The sequence below is a fragment of the Scaptodrosophila lebanonensis genome, unplaced genomic scaffold (assembly GCF_003285725.1).
Source record: "Scaptodrosophila lebanonensis strain 11010-0011.00,11010-0021.00 unplaced genomic scaffold, SlebRS2 tig00000089-arrow-pilon, whole genome shotgun sequence".
Lineage (NCBI taxonomy): Eukaryota > Metazoa > Arthropoda > Insecta > Diptera > Drosophilidae > Scaptodrosophila > Scaptodrosophila lebanonensis.
The window spans coordinates 4,068,418-4,085,088 of NW_022060565.1; the positions used below are offsets into that span (position 1 = coordinate 4,068,418).

General features: G+C 42.5%; 2 protein-coding genes across 3 annotated transcripts in view; one reads left to right on the forward strand and one right to left on the reverse strand.

Moving 5' to 3' along the window:
- Positions 1 to 4,407, forward strand: part of LOC115626698 (flotillin-2) — a 131,762-nt gene extending 127,355 nt beyond the window's left edge. Inside the window, exons 1-4 of one of the 2 annotated variants that reach the window (XM_030522127.1) lie at positions 881 to 1,299; positions 1,414 to 1,981; positions 3,444 to 3,627; positions 3,700 to 4,407. In XM_030522127.1, coding sequence (XP_030377987.1) covers positions 1,500 to 1,981; positions 3,444 to 3,627; positions 3,700 to 3,879 — 846 coding nt within the window. In that variant the 5' untranslated portion in view covers positions 881 to 1,299; positions 1,414 to 1,499 and the 3' untranslated portion in view covers positions 3,880 to 4,407. Of the gene's footprint in view, positions 1 to 880; positions 1,300 to 1,413; positions 1,982 to 3,443; positions 3,628 to 3,699 lie in introns of those variants that run through there. The other variant, XM_030522126.1, reaches the window with a different exon arrangement.
- Positions 4,408 to 7,020: 2,613 nt separating this feature from the next.
- On the reverse strand, positions 7,021 to 15,377 carry LOC115626785 (4-coumarate--CoA ligase 1). Its single transcript, XM_030522251.1, has 5 exons — positions 14,808 to 15,377; positions 10,175 to 10,385; positions 8,402 to 8,944; positions 8,219 to 8,333; positions 7,021 to 8,130 (listed from the first exon to the last, which is right to left on the reverse strand). The coding sequence occupies exons 1-5, from the start codon at positions 15,078 to 15,080 to the stop codon at positions 7,488 to 7,490; spliced, it is 1,785 nt and encodes a 594-aa protein (XP_030378111.1). The 5' UTR covers positions 15,081 to 15,377; the 3' UTR covers positions 7,021 to 7,487.
- Positions 15,378 to 16,671: the final 1,294 nt, after the last annotated feature.

The following is a 16,671-nucleotide window of genomic DNA, read 5'->3' on the forward strand; positions in this document are numbered from 1 at the left end:
CCCGAGCTGGTCAAAGAAGAAGCAACATTTTGAAGTACTTGTATTTTAATGCAGATCTCTATTATCGCCTTCGAAATGGGCTGCTTTGAACGGTTATTCAAATTTTCCACAGACTCGTGGGAACAGAAAGAAGTTACAGGGAGACAAATCGATGACTTTTGTTTCATGTTCTACATACTGTGCTCAAGCCATTTTGCATTTCGCTTACAGGGTATTACAATTCTTTAGAAGCTCAGCTCTTCTCTAGCATGGACTCTAAAAAGTTCGTTTCACTTTTCCGACTCCTTTAATAGCATCACATTATGCATTAGGATTAATGCGAGACGTGGAGAACATGCTCCATATGCTTCACTGTTCTCACTAGGGCATAGGGTATATGCATGGAGAAATATTTAGGCATTTAGTCGAGCTTGAAGCCGGCAACCTTGGGCGCCAATTAAAGTAACTGCCGTCTAATCAAACTAGACTTGAGCATCGTTGCGGGCACATTGAACCATGTTCGCGTTGAATCGCGCTACCTATTCATACTTACATACTATACTTATACATACGTACACTATATGTTGAGGTATATACATATGTATGTATATAGTTGATTTAGCTTTCGGATTTATGACACTAGTGAGCTTTCCGACGCGAACTGGGCATTAAAAATATCTCAAGGCGGTTCTCATTGATTCGCACATGTTAAACGAAAACAATTTCAGTTGCTTGCCAGCCCTGCGTTTAAGCGCCGTTCGTCCGTCCCAGTGTCTGTCTGTCGTCAGTTGAAAACCCGAAGTGCCGGACTGAGGTCGCACTTGTCTCGGCGGGTGCAGTCTAAGTCTAGAATTGTGGTGGCTTGTCAGTTGCCTCGCACATCAGTGCCTCAACTCGCGTGTGAACGGCCGTTCGTGTCGCATTGTGTTGTGGCCCGGAAGGGTGGGGTTACGACCTTGACTGGAGCTTGAAGACTGACACAATCGTGGCTGCTTGTAGTTACTGGCGAGCTACCAAATATTCGCAAGTCTCCATTATCTCCGTACCTATCGCCATTGTGACGTCAACCTTATCGGCGCGTTATCATTTCGCACTGCGGAGTCCGTGACGTCAAGCGTAATTGTGTTGAGTACTTTTGTCGAGCCCCAGTCGCCAGATAGTTAGGCACTTAAGGCGACGACTAAGACTAGACGACGGCAAAGGGGTTAGCAAGCCAACCAGCTGCTCAGTCAGTCAGTCAGTCAGCGCCATGTCTGTCGTGTGGATGGGCGCCTTTAAGGTGGCCATGATTGTGGGTGTTACCTGCCTGGTAGTTACGCGGTAAGCAACCGGTTGAACTTGACACGCGCCCCCCCCCCCCCCCCCCCCACCGAGTTGACCTTGTTTTTATTGATTTCTAATCGATTCGTCGCTCTCCGCTTCTGTCGTTTGCAGGAACGCTTACAGTCGAAGAGGTCTACAAAGACCGCGACCAGTTCGCGGCGCTGGTACGAGAGGTGGCCGCTCCTGACGTCGGCCGCATGGGCATCGAGATACTCTCGTTCACCATCAAGGATGTCTACGACGATGTCCAGTACTTGGCCTCGCTCGGCAAGGCACAGACTGCGGTTGTGAAGCGCGATGCCGATGCCGGAGTGGCCGAAGCCAACCGCGATGCCGGTATCCGCGAGGCCGAGTGCGAGAAGAGTGCCATGGATGTGAAATACTCGACGGACACCAAAATCGAGGACAACACCCGCATGTATAAGCTGCAGAAGGCCAACTTCGATCAGGAGATCAACACCGCCAAGGCCGAGTCTCAATTGGCCTACGAACTGCAGGCGGCCAAGATCCGCCAGAAGATACGAAACGAGGAAATCCAAATTGAGGTCGTCGAGCGACGCAAACAAATCGAAATCGAGTCGCAGGAGGTGCAGCGCAAGGAGCGCGAACTCATCGGCACCGTCAAGCTGCCGGCCGAGGCAGAGTCCCATCGTGTACAGACTATTGCACAGGGCAAGCAGTAAGTATTTAGCCGTACACTGATCTGATTAATCCTATAATCTACATATTTCAATGCAACATCCATAGGACCACCGTAATGCTAAGCACATCCCATTTTCATCCCAATGTATTTGAACTTGCCTTTTTTACACAATAGACCTATAACTAGCTTATATTTTCAGAGATGTTTGCGTTCATACTGCCAAACGGACGGACAGATGGACATGTTTTTATCAGCTCTTCTTATCATGTTCAAAAATAAATACATTTTTTGCTTTCTAGTACAGCCCATAAATAGTTAGTAGACATCAGTAGTGATAGTAACTTGACTCTGTCTTCAGTAACTAACAGTTTCTTAGTCAGTTTCGAATTGTGGAAAAGTAAAACCTCTATGATTTATGCTTTAGCGTAGCCTTTGCACCAAGCTCTGTAATTGTGGAGTTGTTTTCGAAACTCAGTCATTCATGGTGACGCTTGCTTCCTGTTGGCTTTCGCATAAAGAGTCTGCTTCCAGATATAAACCAGGAAAACCTGGAAATTCCAAAAAATAAAATAAACTCGTCCTTGCTCAGACCTAGGAGAATCTGGATACCAACTTTGGTTATTCTAGCATTTATAGTTTCTGAGATTCTTGCGTTCATCCAGACGGACAGATGGACGGACAGGCTGGACGGATGGCGGACATGTCTAGATCGATTTCTCTCGTCATGCTGATTCAGAATATAGATATTTTATATTTTATGGGTTTCCACAAACCTAATATACCCTTTTTACCCTACGGGTACAGCGTATAATTAGTATTTAAGTTCTCAGCTAAGAGGCGCCCTTTCTTGTATACCCTTTATTCAAGTACAGGGTAAATGGGGAACAGGATATAGTATGTTAAAAAGGTCTGCATGTATGGAATAGGCATATTATCTATCTAGCGATATAACCATATCCGATTGTTCGTCCGTCTGTATGAACATCGATAACTTTTGAATCTTAATAACTAAGAACACAAAACTTAGTACTATACCTAGGGCTATCTTATCCATGCGTAGATGATGCACAAATAGTATAATTATTTTATATAGCTGCCATAGGACCGATCGGTATACAAATTTGCACTTAGTAGAATAACTTTGTTGTTTATAAATATATTATTCTTCTTAATGTTTAACCATGTAAATTCGCCAGTTTAAATGAAATCGGAACCCTATATCTTATAGGTAGCACAGCCCCGATCGGCGCGAATATCAGTCCCAGCATAAAATACAGTTTTATTTCTCTCAATTCAAACCTTAGTTATTTGAGCTTTTAATTAGGCCTGACTGTGTTCTGGAACTTCTTTGAAATCACCATATTATATAGCAGTTTTAGAAAAGATTGGTGGAACAAAGTTTTTCTTTTATATGTATGTAGAGGGAGGAATGTCCATTAACTGTTAAATCCTTCCTACTGTGCCACAAAGACTAATGTCCTCTTCTCTCTCACCACAGATGCCAGACGATTGAGAGCGCACGCGCCGAGGCTGAGCGCATCCGGAAGATTGGCGCCGCCGAGGCTCATGCCATCGAGCTGGTGGGCAAGGCGGAGGCGGAGCGCATGCGCATGAAGGCGCACGTCTACAAGCAGTACGGCGACGCGGCTATTATGAACATTGTGCTCGAGTCGCTGCCAAAGGTGAGTGTGGAAATGCCGATTGGCTGGACTGAGTACCAGATTATAATTGAAATGTTTCTCCGCTATTGACAGATTGCCGCCGAGGTGGCCGCACCGCTGGCCAAGACCGAGGAGATTGTGCTGATCGGTGGCAACGACAATGTTACCAACGATGTGACGCGTCTGGTGGCCCAGTTGCCGCCATCAATCAATGCGCTGACCGGCGTCGATCTGTCCAAGGTGCTGGCTAAGATTCCTGGAGCCAAGGCGTGAAATCTGGAATCTTGGAATGGGACGTTCAGCAAATGGCAATGACAACGTAACGCAAAGGAATTGGATATGGATACGAGTGGACGAGAACGATAGGCTTAGTAGGGCAATCAGCAAGCAACCGGGACAGAGAAAAGTGGAGGAGCGAAAGAGATAGTGAGGAGAGAAGGAGATAGAGCGCACGTTGGCTAGAGGGGGAACGCGAACTTTAGTCACATTGGATGGATAGATGGATGGAGTGTGTGTCGGTCGGTCGGTCGGTCGATCAGTCGGTCAGGCAGGCGGCATCGAGCGAAAGTCTTTAGCAAAATGTACTCCGATATTATATGTATTTGTGTGTGTGTAAAAAATTTCACGAAAATTGTGGAACGCCAGAACACAGACAGACAGACAGACAGAAATCAACAGCAAATCGCATTTTGTGGCCTTTCTCGAATGACAAAAAAAAAAAAAAACAAACAAAACAAAAACAAACAAAATTCACATCTAACTTTAAATCGTGCAAAATAAATGTGTGTAGCTATATTTATATTTACATTGTCGTCGTGCATTTAACCACATACCTATATACACATATGTGTGTACATAAGTACGTACTTGTATTTACAATAACAATACATACTATAATATGTGTATGTTTCGAAAATCTAAGAATCTAAATCTAAAAATCTAACAAGTTAACTACAGACGCACAAACGCAGGCAAAGTTTAAAGCCCTCCAATGTATTTGATTAAGTGACTAACTACTAATAACATAATTAGCAATTCTTTTTACCCTTGTTTCTTTTATCCGTTTTTATCGGGGCTGGTTGTGCCTTGTGGGTGTTGTAAAGTGCTTCTAATCTACGCTAAATCTTAATTGTAACACATAACTTTGAATGTTGTAGTAATCGTCGAATCTAAATTAAAGTCCACTGCCGCCAGCGCTTTACAACAGGCACCGAAATCAAGCCAGTCTATAAATCTATCAGTTACTACTATACAATTGACTATTTTCCGACCAAACTAGAGAAAAACAAACAATAATGACTAAAAGCAAAAACTGCTGCCTCAGAGAACGTCCCACTGTGCCAAAAAAAATGAGCAACACAGATGCGATCAAAGAACAATCTCGCACAGCATAAAGTTGGTACAGTTGATACAAAAGATTCTTCCGCGCCGCACACACTTTCATTGCATTTCGCAACACTATTCCGATGACGCCGCAGATGCAGCTCTTCCACACAACGATTCGCAACTACCCGATACTTCTACCAAACAAATCATAATATATATATTTATATATACAAAAAAAAAAAAGAAGCAACAAATACATCAAAGCTATTGTTTGTTTTTGCTTATAATGTGAAACGAACTTTTCGATACAACATTTTCGGAAGACAACTTCAGTTTTTTTTCTCTCTCTCTATGTGTTTAGTTCTTAGCAAAGTTTATAGTTTTCTTATAAGGCACAAATCTATTTGTCCTAAATTTAGTTAAAGCAATTTATGCAATAATACTTACGAATATCTCAATAAACACTCATGTATTTCGTCATTGATCCAACTTCAATATTTACTTATAATAGTAATTCGTTTCTCATTCTGATTGTTAGTGAGTTGTTTAAATTATGTTTCATATCTAATCTCAACACCCTAGCGCACAATATGTTTAGGTTTTGTGTTTCCAACTCCTCGATATACATTTGTATTTATTGTATTTAATTAAGAAAGTCAAAATTTAAAAAATATATACATATATATTAATGCGTTTAAATTGAAAACAAAAACCATGTAAAATGTTTGCAGCCATCAATCGTGCACTGTTTTCATTGCAAAATTTGTAAACGAACCAAAACAGCAACAGCTTACACACACACCAATACACACACACACACACACACACATCTATATAAAAACGTACACATACACGTATGTGTATGCGAAAGTATATAGTATATTTTTTTTCTATTGTATTGTATATTAAGTGCAAGTAAATGAAATTGTAACAAGAATCTAACAGAAAACAGCACATAGCAACAAGCGTGTAAGAGAATTAAATAAATCAAATCGAACATTTTGTGTATTTTGTCGTAAATAAATAAAAATAAAAACAAAAACAACTCAAAGAAAGACGTTGCCTTTATATTTTAAATTGTTTTGAAACTTTTTACAAAATATATAAGAACTACAAATATATATTGTCAAAGAATTAGGCTATGCTCCATTTCCGGTGCATTTGTCATCAACAGATTTTGAGTAATTTGCTCGAAAATTTCACAAAATTAAACTCCAAATAGATGCCAATAGTTTCAGAACCCGAACTAAAGTGAAGCTACAAAAAATTGCTGAAATAATATCTTTATTTCTATTACGATACACACTTCCCACCTATGTTCAATAGCTTCAACCGCCCATCTTAAATGACTTTAAAAAAGGGGGATTTTATTATCGTTAGAAATCATAAAAAGCGTTCAACCGAATACTCCACCTCTTCAATCTTTAACCGCCGTGCCATTGCTTCTTCTTTTCTTGAACATTTCTAGCAATGTCATTTCATTTTGTTTTCCACTGTGATTATCGTCCTGGCAGCTCGTCGGGCTTCGTTTAAGTTCTGCTACCAAAAATTTTTACTTTTGTACCCTAGAGTAGAATCTAGCTCCACTTTGAGATTGGTTGGGCCCTTTAGGTGTTCTTATTTTGTGTTTTTAATCTTACAAACTCATTGAATTGGCGCAATTCTATTGAATGGGATTTGTAAAAAAAAAGAAAGTATAAAGTATGTTCTGAATAAAAAATTGATTTTCAAAAGTTTCTATGATATTTTTCCCAGTTTTTCGAATTTAGCAAAGGAGTTTACAACTTTCATTGCTTTATGTATGCCGATAGTAAGAGTTATTCAATGAAATCTACATTTTGAACAATTTTATTAACAACAATGAGCTTGGCTTATTTAATAATTTTTTTTAATTTTTGTGTTGAAAAGACAGCTAAACTATAATTTAAAATATAAATTATCCTCAGCAAAATAAATAGAAACTGTACCTAATTTTGTTAAATAAAGTAAGCAGCAGGCGTAAAATAATAGGAAATTAATTAACTCAGTTTCTTTTCCCAATCGCGTTCAACTAACTGGTAAATGCGTAATCGAAAAACATTCATCAGCTTTAATCTTGTCAAAAGTATCTTTATTTTAAAACATCAATCGTCACATATTCACAATATATAGTACAATATAAACCATAGAAACAATTAGTGGCCTACTACAATACGTAGGAGACTGGATCCCGGGATCTGTCTTTTAAAATATAGATCCATCCGTATGCATTTGCGGGATTCATTCAATATCGGTAAACATGTAGAGTACGTATGTAATGTATATATATATATATTATTATGTGCATAACTTAGACTACGAGTTGAACGTATCGGCTACTCTTATAAGCTATGGAGAATTTCTTGCCGCCTCATTACTATTCAAAGACTGGCTAATGGAGCTCAGTTTCTCTGGATGGAAGCGCGGCAAGTATAACCTAACCTAAAACTACGCGCTGCGATTGCTGTGATAAAAAAAAAAAACAAAAACAATAATGTTTACTATATTGAGGAATTCTCAGTCAGGGTCGACGCCTTTTAGCTGGAAAACTTCGCCTTCAGATCCTTCCGCAATATCTTGCCCGTGGGATTCTTGGGGACCTCATCGACGAAGATGACGCCGCCCTCGAGCTTCTTGTAGTGCGCCACTCGCCCGGCCACGTACTCGGCAATTTCCTCGGCGGTGGCCCCTTCGTTTGGGCGCAACACGACAATGGCTCGCGGCGCTTCGCCATTCACCTCATGGGGAATGCCAAAGACGGCAGCCTCGAGTATTTTCGGATGGTCACGCAGCACAGCCTCTAGTTCGGCGGGTGGCACCTGGAAGCCCTTGACTTTGATCAGTTCCTTCATGCGATCTGTGATGTAGAAGAAGCCCTCCTCATCGTAGAAGGCCACATCGCCGGTGCGCAACCAGTTGCCCGGATAGAAGGTGACCTTATTGGCCTCCTCGTTGTTGAGGTAGCCAGACATGACCTGAGGACCGCGCACACACAGCTCACCGGTGGTACGTGGGCCCAAGCCCTTAACATTGTCACCGTCGAGTGGCACAATCTTGGACTCGGTATTCGGCGGCAGCACGCCCGTCGACGCGTACCGGGTGTTGCCCTCGGGTGTGAGGAGCACCACTGGCGAGGCCTCGGTCATGCCGTAGCCCTGCATGAAGCGCGCCTTGGGGAATCTATAAAAGAGATAAGAGAAAGAGGAAGACAGTCAAGAATACCTCTCAGACATTTTTTTCACACAATTTCCCACAACTGTCCACTTACTTCTTCAGAAAACGCTCCACGTCGTGCTGTCCAATGGGAGCGGCACCCGTCATGACTGCGCGCAGATTGGGGGCGATTTCCTGCGTCAGCTTTGGATGGTTGATCATGAAGAGCACTATTCAGCAAGAGTGGGAGAGCACGATTGTAACTAAAGTGGTGCTATGTAGGTTAGTTAATACACACCAATGGGGGGTACTATATTGAGGACGCTGCCCTTGTAGAAGTCCAGGGACTTGATGAATTCATCCGGCTTGAAGGCCGGCATGGTGGCCAGACGGCAGCCGAGCCCTAGCTTCGAGAGCATGACCACGGTCAGGCCGTAGATGTGGAAGAAGGGCAGTACGCCGGGCAGCGTGTCCTGGAACTCCAGCGTATTGATGGTCAGTCCGCCATGGATCTGCTCGCAGTTGCTGGTGATGTTGTTGTGCGAGAGCACCACGCCCTTGGGCAGGCCCGTAGTGCCCGAGGAGAAGGGCAGAAAGACAATATCATCGGCACTGGCGTCAGAAGGTGAGCGCAGCTCATCGTAACGCACATCTTCAGTGCGAATCAGCTCGGCAAAGTCGACGGCCCCGGGGGGCAAAGCCTGGTCGTTGCTGGTTCGCACCACGACGATGGGCAGATCTTTCTTAGCCAGTTGGCAAGCCTCGCGCAGTGTCGCATACCCCTGGACGGTGCCAATAATTAGCTTTGCATCGCTGAAGGTCAACTGGCGAGCAATCTCATCTGCAAGAGGGAGGGGAGGGGATGAATGAATAGGCCTTGCTATTTATTTTGACGGAAAGGTGGGCAAGCTTACGATTAATTCCTAGACAGGTTCAATCATTTTGAAATGATTTAAGTAAATGAGATTTTGCAGTCTTTATAAATTTGATACAACAAAATAGTTCTCTAAGAATTTATATAAAAGACGGCCTATGTTTGTTCTATCTACTTGTAGCTTAGAAAGCATTTCGTAACTCTTTCACATTTGTCCAGGCATGTCCGCGGATTCTTAATTGAATTAACTTCCTTAAAAGTAAAAAAGTGTTCTCTTCCACATCGTTTGTATGGCCGCTATATGATATAGTGATCGAACATCTCGACCGATCTCGACACATTTATTGTCTGTGATCAATCTTGTTGATCACAAGTACTATATTATATCTAACTTTCTAGGTGATCTATAGCTTACAATTATTATCGAAGTGTTTAAGAAGAGTAGAAATCATTAGATTTTCAAATTTTCAAATACATATTTCGTATATTTTCCCATTTCGTCTATTCTTACGTTCGTTTAGTATGAAAAGATTTCTAGAAATGCTTTATAATTCCCTTTGTAGACTGTTTGGTTTGTTGTTAATTAAAAATAAAACCCACAGACTTTAAAGTAATTACTTTCTTCAGAAAAAATAGAATTGTTGCCTAACTTATACTTTTTGCTACCTATCTTTTAAGTTTGTAAAAGGCTTCCTGTTAGCGTTAAGATCTTTATCTTTCTAACAGCTAATGAACTTTTCAAGTTGGGGAAAAAAAGAAAATAATGAAGAACCCAACACTTATTGCTCCATGTACTTGTAGTAATATCTGTTATACACGACTAGCTGGAATAAAATACCCAAATCTATGCGAAAAATGACAGATGCTAAGATAATACGTATTGTGTATGTGTATATATGTACATACATACTTGTATATACGTGCATATATCAGTTCCATCCCTGGCTTGGGCATTTCGGCGAACAGATTTGTCTACTCTAGCCGTAAATTGTTTATGACGTGCGCGAGATAAGTTTTTATGGGGCCATCGTGGCGCTGCCCCATTAGCAGATTGCCACGAATCCAGTTGACGCGTCTATGACGACTGCTATGTATGGTATGTATTGAGACTGGGAATGGAAATGGGAGTGCGACTGGGACTGGGAGCGGGAGTCTGTTATCGCAGGCCCCGACTGGTTGAGCGTGGGCCCCACTTACCAGGCGTATAGACCGGGTTGACCGTGGTCACTGTCAGGGCGGCCTCGATGGCGCCCAAGGCGGCAATCGGATATTCTGGCAGATTGGGCATACATATGGCGATGACATCGGGCTTGAAGAGCTTGAACTTGGTCTGTAGGCGTACGGCTAAGGCGGCGCTGGCGTCGCGTAATTGGGCGTAGGTGTACTGACGATCTGACACCACACAGACCTGCAACACAAAGGTGAAATAGATGCATGTAATACAAGTAAGTTATAAGCAATAAAAATAAGCTTCCAGCCCAATTCCAATGGACTGTCCCAGGGAATGTCCATTGGAATGTGCATTGGAAAGCACAAGACAGAACGCCCACCCATTCACGTAATTGTTTACAAACATGCTTCCCATGGTTCTTTGGCTCGATAATTGGCCAATACGGCAATGTCAGCAAATTGTGGCAAAAGGGTTTCAATGCCGGCCGGCTGACTGGCTGACTGACTGACTGACTGATTGACTGACTGATTGAACGGCCTTCAAATTGAAGGTCAGCTGGCCATTGGACTGCATTTATTTGTACAACGCCGGGCTCGTTAGTAAACAGATACAGCGTCATTAAAAGGAACGCAGAAGCATTCTGAATACACGTAGAAGGGGCTATTTGCGCAGTCGAAATTGACAACGAGGGCCCGAAATATACACATTTATATAAAAAGTGAAATATAAATTATAAATAAACAACACACACGCACACATACCTACATACATACATATGTACATACGCTCGGATTCAGATTCACACTCGTAAACATAGCATACTATTAACTCGCCTGTACTATGAATTGCGAAGAACGGCAACAATAATCGGCATAAACAAACAAACAAGCGTATAAAAAATATGTTTAAAATGTTAAAAATTAAAAAATCAGTTTGTGTATTTGGCGCTCTGCTTGAATGCCTCTCGTCTGGCTGCCTGATCAAAGTTCAGTGGGGCAAAGTACAAAGTCTGTTCAGAGTCGTAGTTGCTGTTGTTACTGTTGTTCTCGTTGTTGCTGTTGTTGTTGTTGTTGTTGTTGTCTAAACGAGTCGAGCTGCGTCGCATTGCTGCCTTGCTGTGTTGTGTTAGTGTGAGTAGTTGTCTTGGCTCTCTGTGTGAGCGGCTGCGTGCATGTGTGTGCGTGTGTGCGTGTATGTGTGTGCGAGCGTCGTTTGTTGACTTTCAAGCAGAGCAATACTTGTACAAGAAATAAATAAATACAAAACAAAAATAAAAAGCTGTGAGAGCAAACACCACTAATTGGTGGGGGCCGGGCTCGCAACCAGTTAGCGTCGCTGTCGCTGTCGTTGTGTTGTCGCTGTCAACGTCTCTCTCATCTCGCCTCTCTCACATCTCGTCTCTCGCATCCACTCACTTGTTGCACATCCACAACAAGTCACGAAACATATGTATGAAATTGGCTGCATTTTATAGCCAATACATATGTATGAGTGTATGTGTGTAAAGCATGTATATATGTAAATATCAACCGCAACATACAAAAATAGCTTCAAATCAAAAGAAATGCAAATAAGAATGTGAAGGGGGAAGGGGAAAGGGAAGGAAAAGCAGTTCTGCAAACTCATTGCATTTCGGTTCACCTCGAATGAGGCAATGCGCTTCAGTGGACGACCGAAATCAATGCCGTCGATTGGAATACCACAAGCATACATACATACATATGTACATGTTCACACTCATGAACACTGGAATACTAAGTGTCTCGAGTGCAAGTAAAGACAACCAAGAATACAGCACTGCTTCCATGGTAGCTCACAACTAAACCTACTATCGTACGATCACTCAACTATCAAGAACTAATTGTCTTTATCTGCGGCGATAATACCAATGTGAGAGGTAAAGCGAGTGAAAGTGACATTAATAATTAAAAATTAAAAAAAGCAATTCAAACGAATATACACTCGTTTGTATATCAATATATGTATGATGTTTAAGATGTAATTCTGAATTTAATCGGCATACATTGTAGACACAATATGGTCAAAATATTGACGTCGAATGCTGTCGGCAAGTCGGCCGTGGCCGCTGCGCATACATTAGCTTGATTTTCAAAAAACCCTAATCGATAATATACATATGTAGTATTGTGATAGAGGCATTTGCATAAGCTATACCGTGTTTGGATATATTAATAATTTAGTGTTAGTTCGTGCTAGGAAGGAAGCGAGTTGGTAAACAAATTAATGTGCTTTTATATTTCCCTTGACTTCAAAAGAACCACAGCTGTCCTAAGCCTAATAAAGAACTGAGGTTTCCACTGTGGCCACTGTTTTAAAGGTAGACACGCAGCAAACGATATCTGCAGAGGGTGCAGGGACATGGAGGGTCCTACTACAAGGGTCCTACTATAAAAATACTTATGTATATTAAGAGGTACTACTGCACTGTTGATGCAGAAAGGTATACATTTTCTTTTGAAAACGGGAACTGTTTCCTAAATAATAATATGATTACAAAATGATTGTGTAGTTCCAGCGCGTGATACCTCGTCATCGACTCAACGTGACTTTTATCATTTGGCTGGGCCTGCATTGTTCCCTTATGACTAGGCAAATGCCATATCATCCCCAATAGTTCCCGGAATCTGACTGCAAGCCAAGTCCCTTTGGCTACGTTAGATCGATTAGATCGATGACTAGGCGAATGCCATATCATCCCCAATAGTTCCGGGAATCTACCTGCAAGCCAAGTCCCATATATATTGATACTTAGAGCTGGCCTGAGGGAGTTGGTGATTCGGGAACTTTGGTCCATACCAGACACACACACACCTATAAGGCACAATTAGGGGGAATGGAAATTTGGCAGCTAGGCGGTTTGTTTCATTGCCAGAACAGAACCGAACGAAACAGGACGGAGCAGAGTGGAGCGGAATGGAACGAAACGGAGCGGAGCAGAACAAAAGTCGCACTTTGCACTGCTGCCTTCGTTGGATTTAATTGCATTTAATTCAAGTGCTTTTATTGCTATTTTAACTGCTGTTGTTGTTTATCAAACACACACACACACACACACTTACACACCCTCTGTAACTGTAATGGTATGTTATTGCAGCGCACCGCCGACTGGACAGACTGACGCACAGACTTTCGCCCCAATGCAAAAATTGTGGCAATAAATTTTAATATAAATTATTTGCACTTTGAATTCGTAGTGCAGCATTGTATGGGGCGTCTTGTTGAAGGGGGGCTGGGTGGGGGTGGCTCTTGGGGGTGTGTCAGGCAACCGGATCGTGTCTCAGTCCATCCGTCAGTCGGTCCGTATATTTTTGCTTGCTACACGTGTGACAGCTGCACTGAAGCTGTGTATTTTTAGACAATCGTCATTCGCTCTCACTATGATCAATTGTCCCAACTAGGGCTGGAAAGGTGCGATATGTATGTACATACATATATGGATTGTGATCTCGTTCAAGTGTTTTCGAATTCATAGCAAAGCAATGGAACAAGTTGTGATCTAATAATCGCGATCACTTCTATTTGGAATTTCAATTTGAATTATCTCTAAACATATCTTAGCTGGTGATCAGCGAACAATTATTATTACTACTTGTATTATCCCTAGTAGCGGAAACAAATGGACATACTATGCTTAAACATTTTAATTTGTTGTGAGAACTTCGGCAACTACCTTCTAAGAGGAGCATCAAAAACAGACGACGTCGCAAGAAGAAGAAAAAAAAGAAGTGTTTCCCCATCCCTGGCTCTCACCTTTCTTTTGCGTCTTTTGTATGGCAGTTAAGCTTTTTATAGAGCTGATCAAAATGCGCAAAACATTTCATTTTAGCACATAAGTATGTAAGTATATTGCAATGACAACAAAACACCATGCAGTTAATGGCGGGTTGGGGGGCGTGGCGGGCTTTGAGGATTTGGGATCGCTCTTATCAGCATACGCACATACAAACACACATACATACATATGTATGTATGTATGTATGTATGTACATGCGCCAATTAGCTCAGAGCGCAAACTTGACTTGAACTTGAGTACGCGTGAGTGGATCGATCTCTGCATAGCATTATCCCCCCACCCACAATGCACATACACACACATACGCAAAAGTACATGTGCATGCATATCTACATACTTATGTATGTGTGTGTGTAAGCTGTGTGTAAGCTGTGTGTTAGCATGTGTAGCTCCTTATCATTCACGGACTGAAGCTGATGTCACGGCACGAAAGTAGTCGTCAAACGCTTATCAGTCGATAAGCACGGATTGGTGGTGGTGGGTGACCTGAATAGAAAGCGCGCGAAGACTAAGGCACTCGGAATGACGACGGAGGCAAGTGGGCTGCTATCAGTGCTGCAGTCGGCAGTCATTAGCAGGCGCTGGAGGCAGCGCAGTCTACCACATTCCAGACTCTGTCGCATGGCCTGGGAGAGACCAAGAGCTGGCGGTTCAATAAACCGTGTGAAATGCAAAATGCGAAAAACAGACACGGCAATTGAAACTGATAAGAAAAATCAATGCAAGGTTCTTCAGCCACAATTGTGCAGAGTTCTTTCTATCTATGCATGAGCCCCCATAAGTGGTTTCACAAGAGTGTCTGGCTAATCCCCCATTCCAAAGAATACCCCTTACATATTACTCACCGCAGCCGTTTTCTTCTCCCACTTCTTGAAGTCCCGCCACACATACTGATGCAGCGGTACATTTGGCACGGTTATGGGCTCAAACGGTGAGGTCTTGTAGTATCCGTCTTCGGCATTATAATGCAGAAACTTGTCCGTCTCGCTTATGCTTTGGGCACGCTCTGCACTAGCTGTGCTGCGCTGTTGGCGGCGCGGAGAGTTGAGCGCCCGTGAACTGAGCAGCACCTGGGCGCCCAACTTAACATTACGGTGGACAGCGGCGGCTGGATACATATTGGCAACAAGTTGAACAGCAAGCGTATATGGTTGTGGGTGGCCTACCGGCGACTAACTCTTGATACTGGAGGTTGGTGGAAAGGAGTTGCGTTCGAGCGACGAGGATGAGGGAGCGCGAGATACACTTGGCTGCTTGGTGATTGGCGATTGGCCTCTTGGCGGGTGCACGCGTCTACACACGTCTGCTGGTGTCGAGTGTTGGGGCACGACTGTCGGTACCAGTTGACGGCAAACAAGAGTGTCTGCGAGAAAAGCGACGCACGCACTCACACACTCACGATTGCGTTGGCGTTACCCTTGCTGTGTGGCCCTCCGTCTTGCTTATATTATTTTTTGATCTTTGCTGCGCTCTCGTTCATGCTCTACCTGTGCTTGTGTGTGTGTGTGTGTGCGCAAGAGAGGGTGTGTGTAAGTGAGTAATTTCTTTTCCCTCTCTTCTCAGCAGCAGCAAACAACAAGTGGAAACCGGCCGGTTGCTGCTGCTGCTGCTACTGGCGCTGCCGTTGCCTCTTCTGCTTCAGATGCTGCGCTCAAGAGCCAGCACGCGTCACTCTGTAACTGTAAATTGAAATAATCTGTCAGTTATGCAATTAAACATTACGACTCCAAATGCATAATTAAATACATATAAACATACACATACACATAAATGTAAATGGGTGAACTACTAGGGATCGAATCTCAATTCAACAGATAATGAATGTATTTATACCCTGTACCCGAAGGGTATATACTTGTAGAGTATATTAGGCTTGTGAGAAGTATGTAACAGGCAGAGAAGGCAGCATTTCCTCCACTATACAGTTTTTTGTATGTACCTTTATTCTTAATCGGCCGGGAGAAATCGATACAGCCATGTCCGTCTGTCCGACTGTCTGGATGGATGTCTGCATTTCTGAAACAGCTATGCCCCCATTGTTACCTTCAGGTAATACGAATTTATTACTATTATTTGTATTCCCGCCTCCCCCTGCAAACTTTTCATCCAATCCATAAGTTGTCAACTAAACAATTGCAATCCAGTACTACGCTCACAATTTGCTGGAGCGGGTTCGTCCTTCTTCTTTTTCTTCTCTTTCCTTCTAGGCGGACTATCGGGCTTGCTCGACTGATGATCGATCGCGTCAGTTGTTATTCGCGCAGTTCCTGGCTTAGAAAGATTTGGCAGTAGGTGGACGAGGGTCCTTTCTAAAGATATATACATATACACACATATTGTATGTTTGTATCTTTTTGAACCCATTGATTGGAGGACCTGTTTTATTAGAGATGCCGTTGCTGTTTTATTTTTCTTGCTGCACTTGATTATGAATGAATTAAAATCGCTATCACTTGAATATAATTTGGACATCAGTCTGAGCGCGACTGGTCCTGAGCTTGATGTAAAAAGAAAATCATCAAATTATTTAATTCCTTCTGGAACATTATCAATTTAATCAGAGTGATATTTGCTGGAGCCAAGTTCCGTGAATAATAATACTTTTCCTAATTCCTTCTCAATTTGATGCTTTTGTTTATTTTAGAACTATGTACAAATGTATTTGATTCAAGATTAGTAAGCTTTCATAGTCAAATGAATGCAAATCGA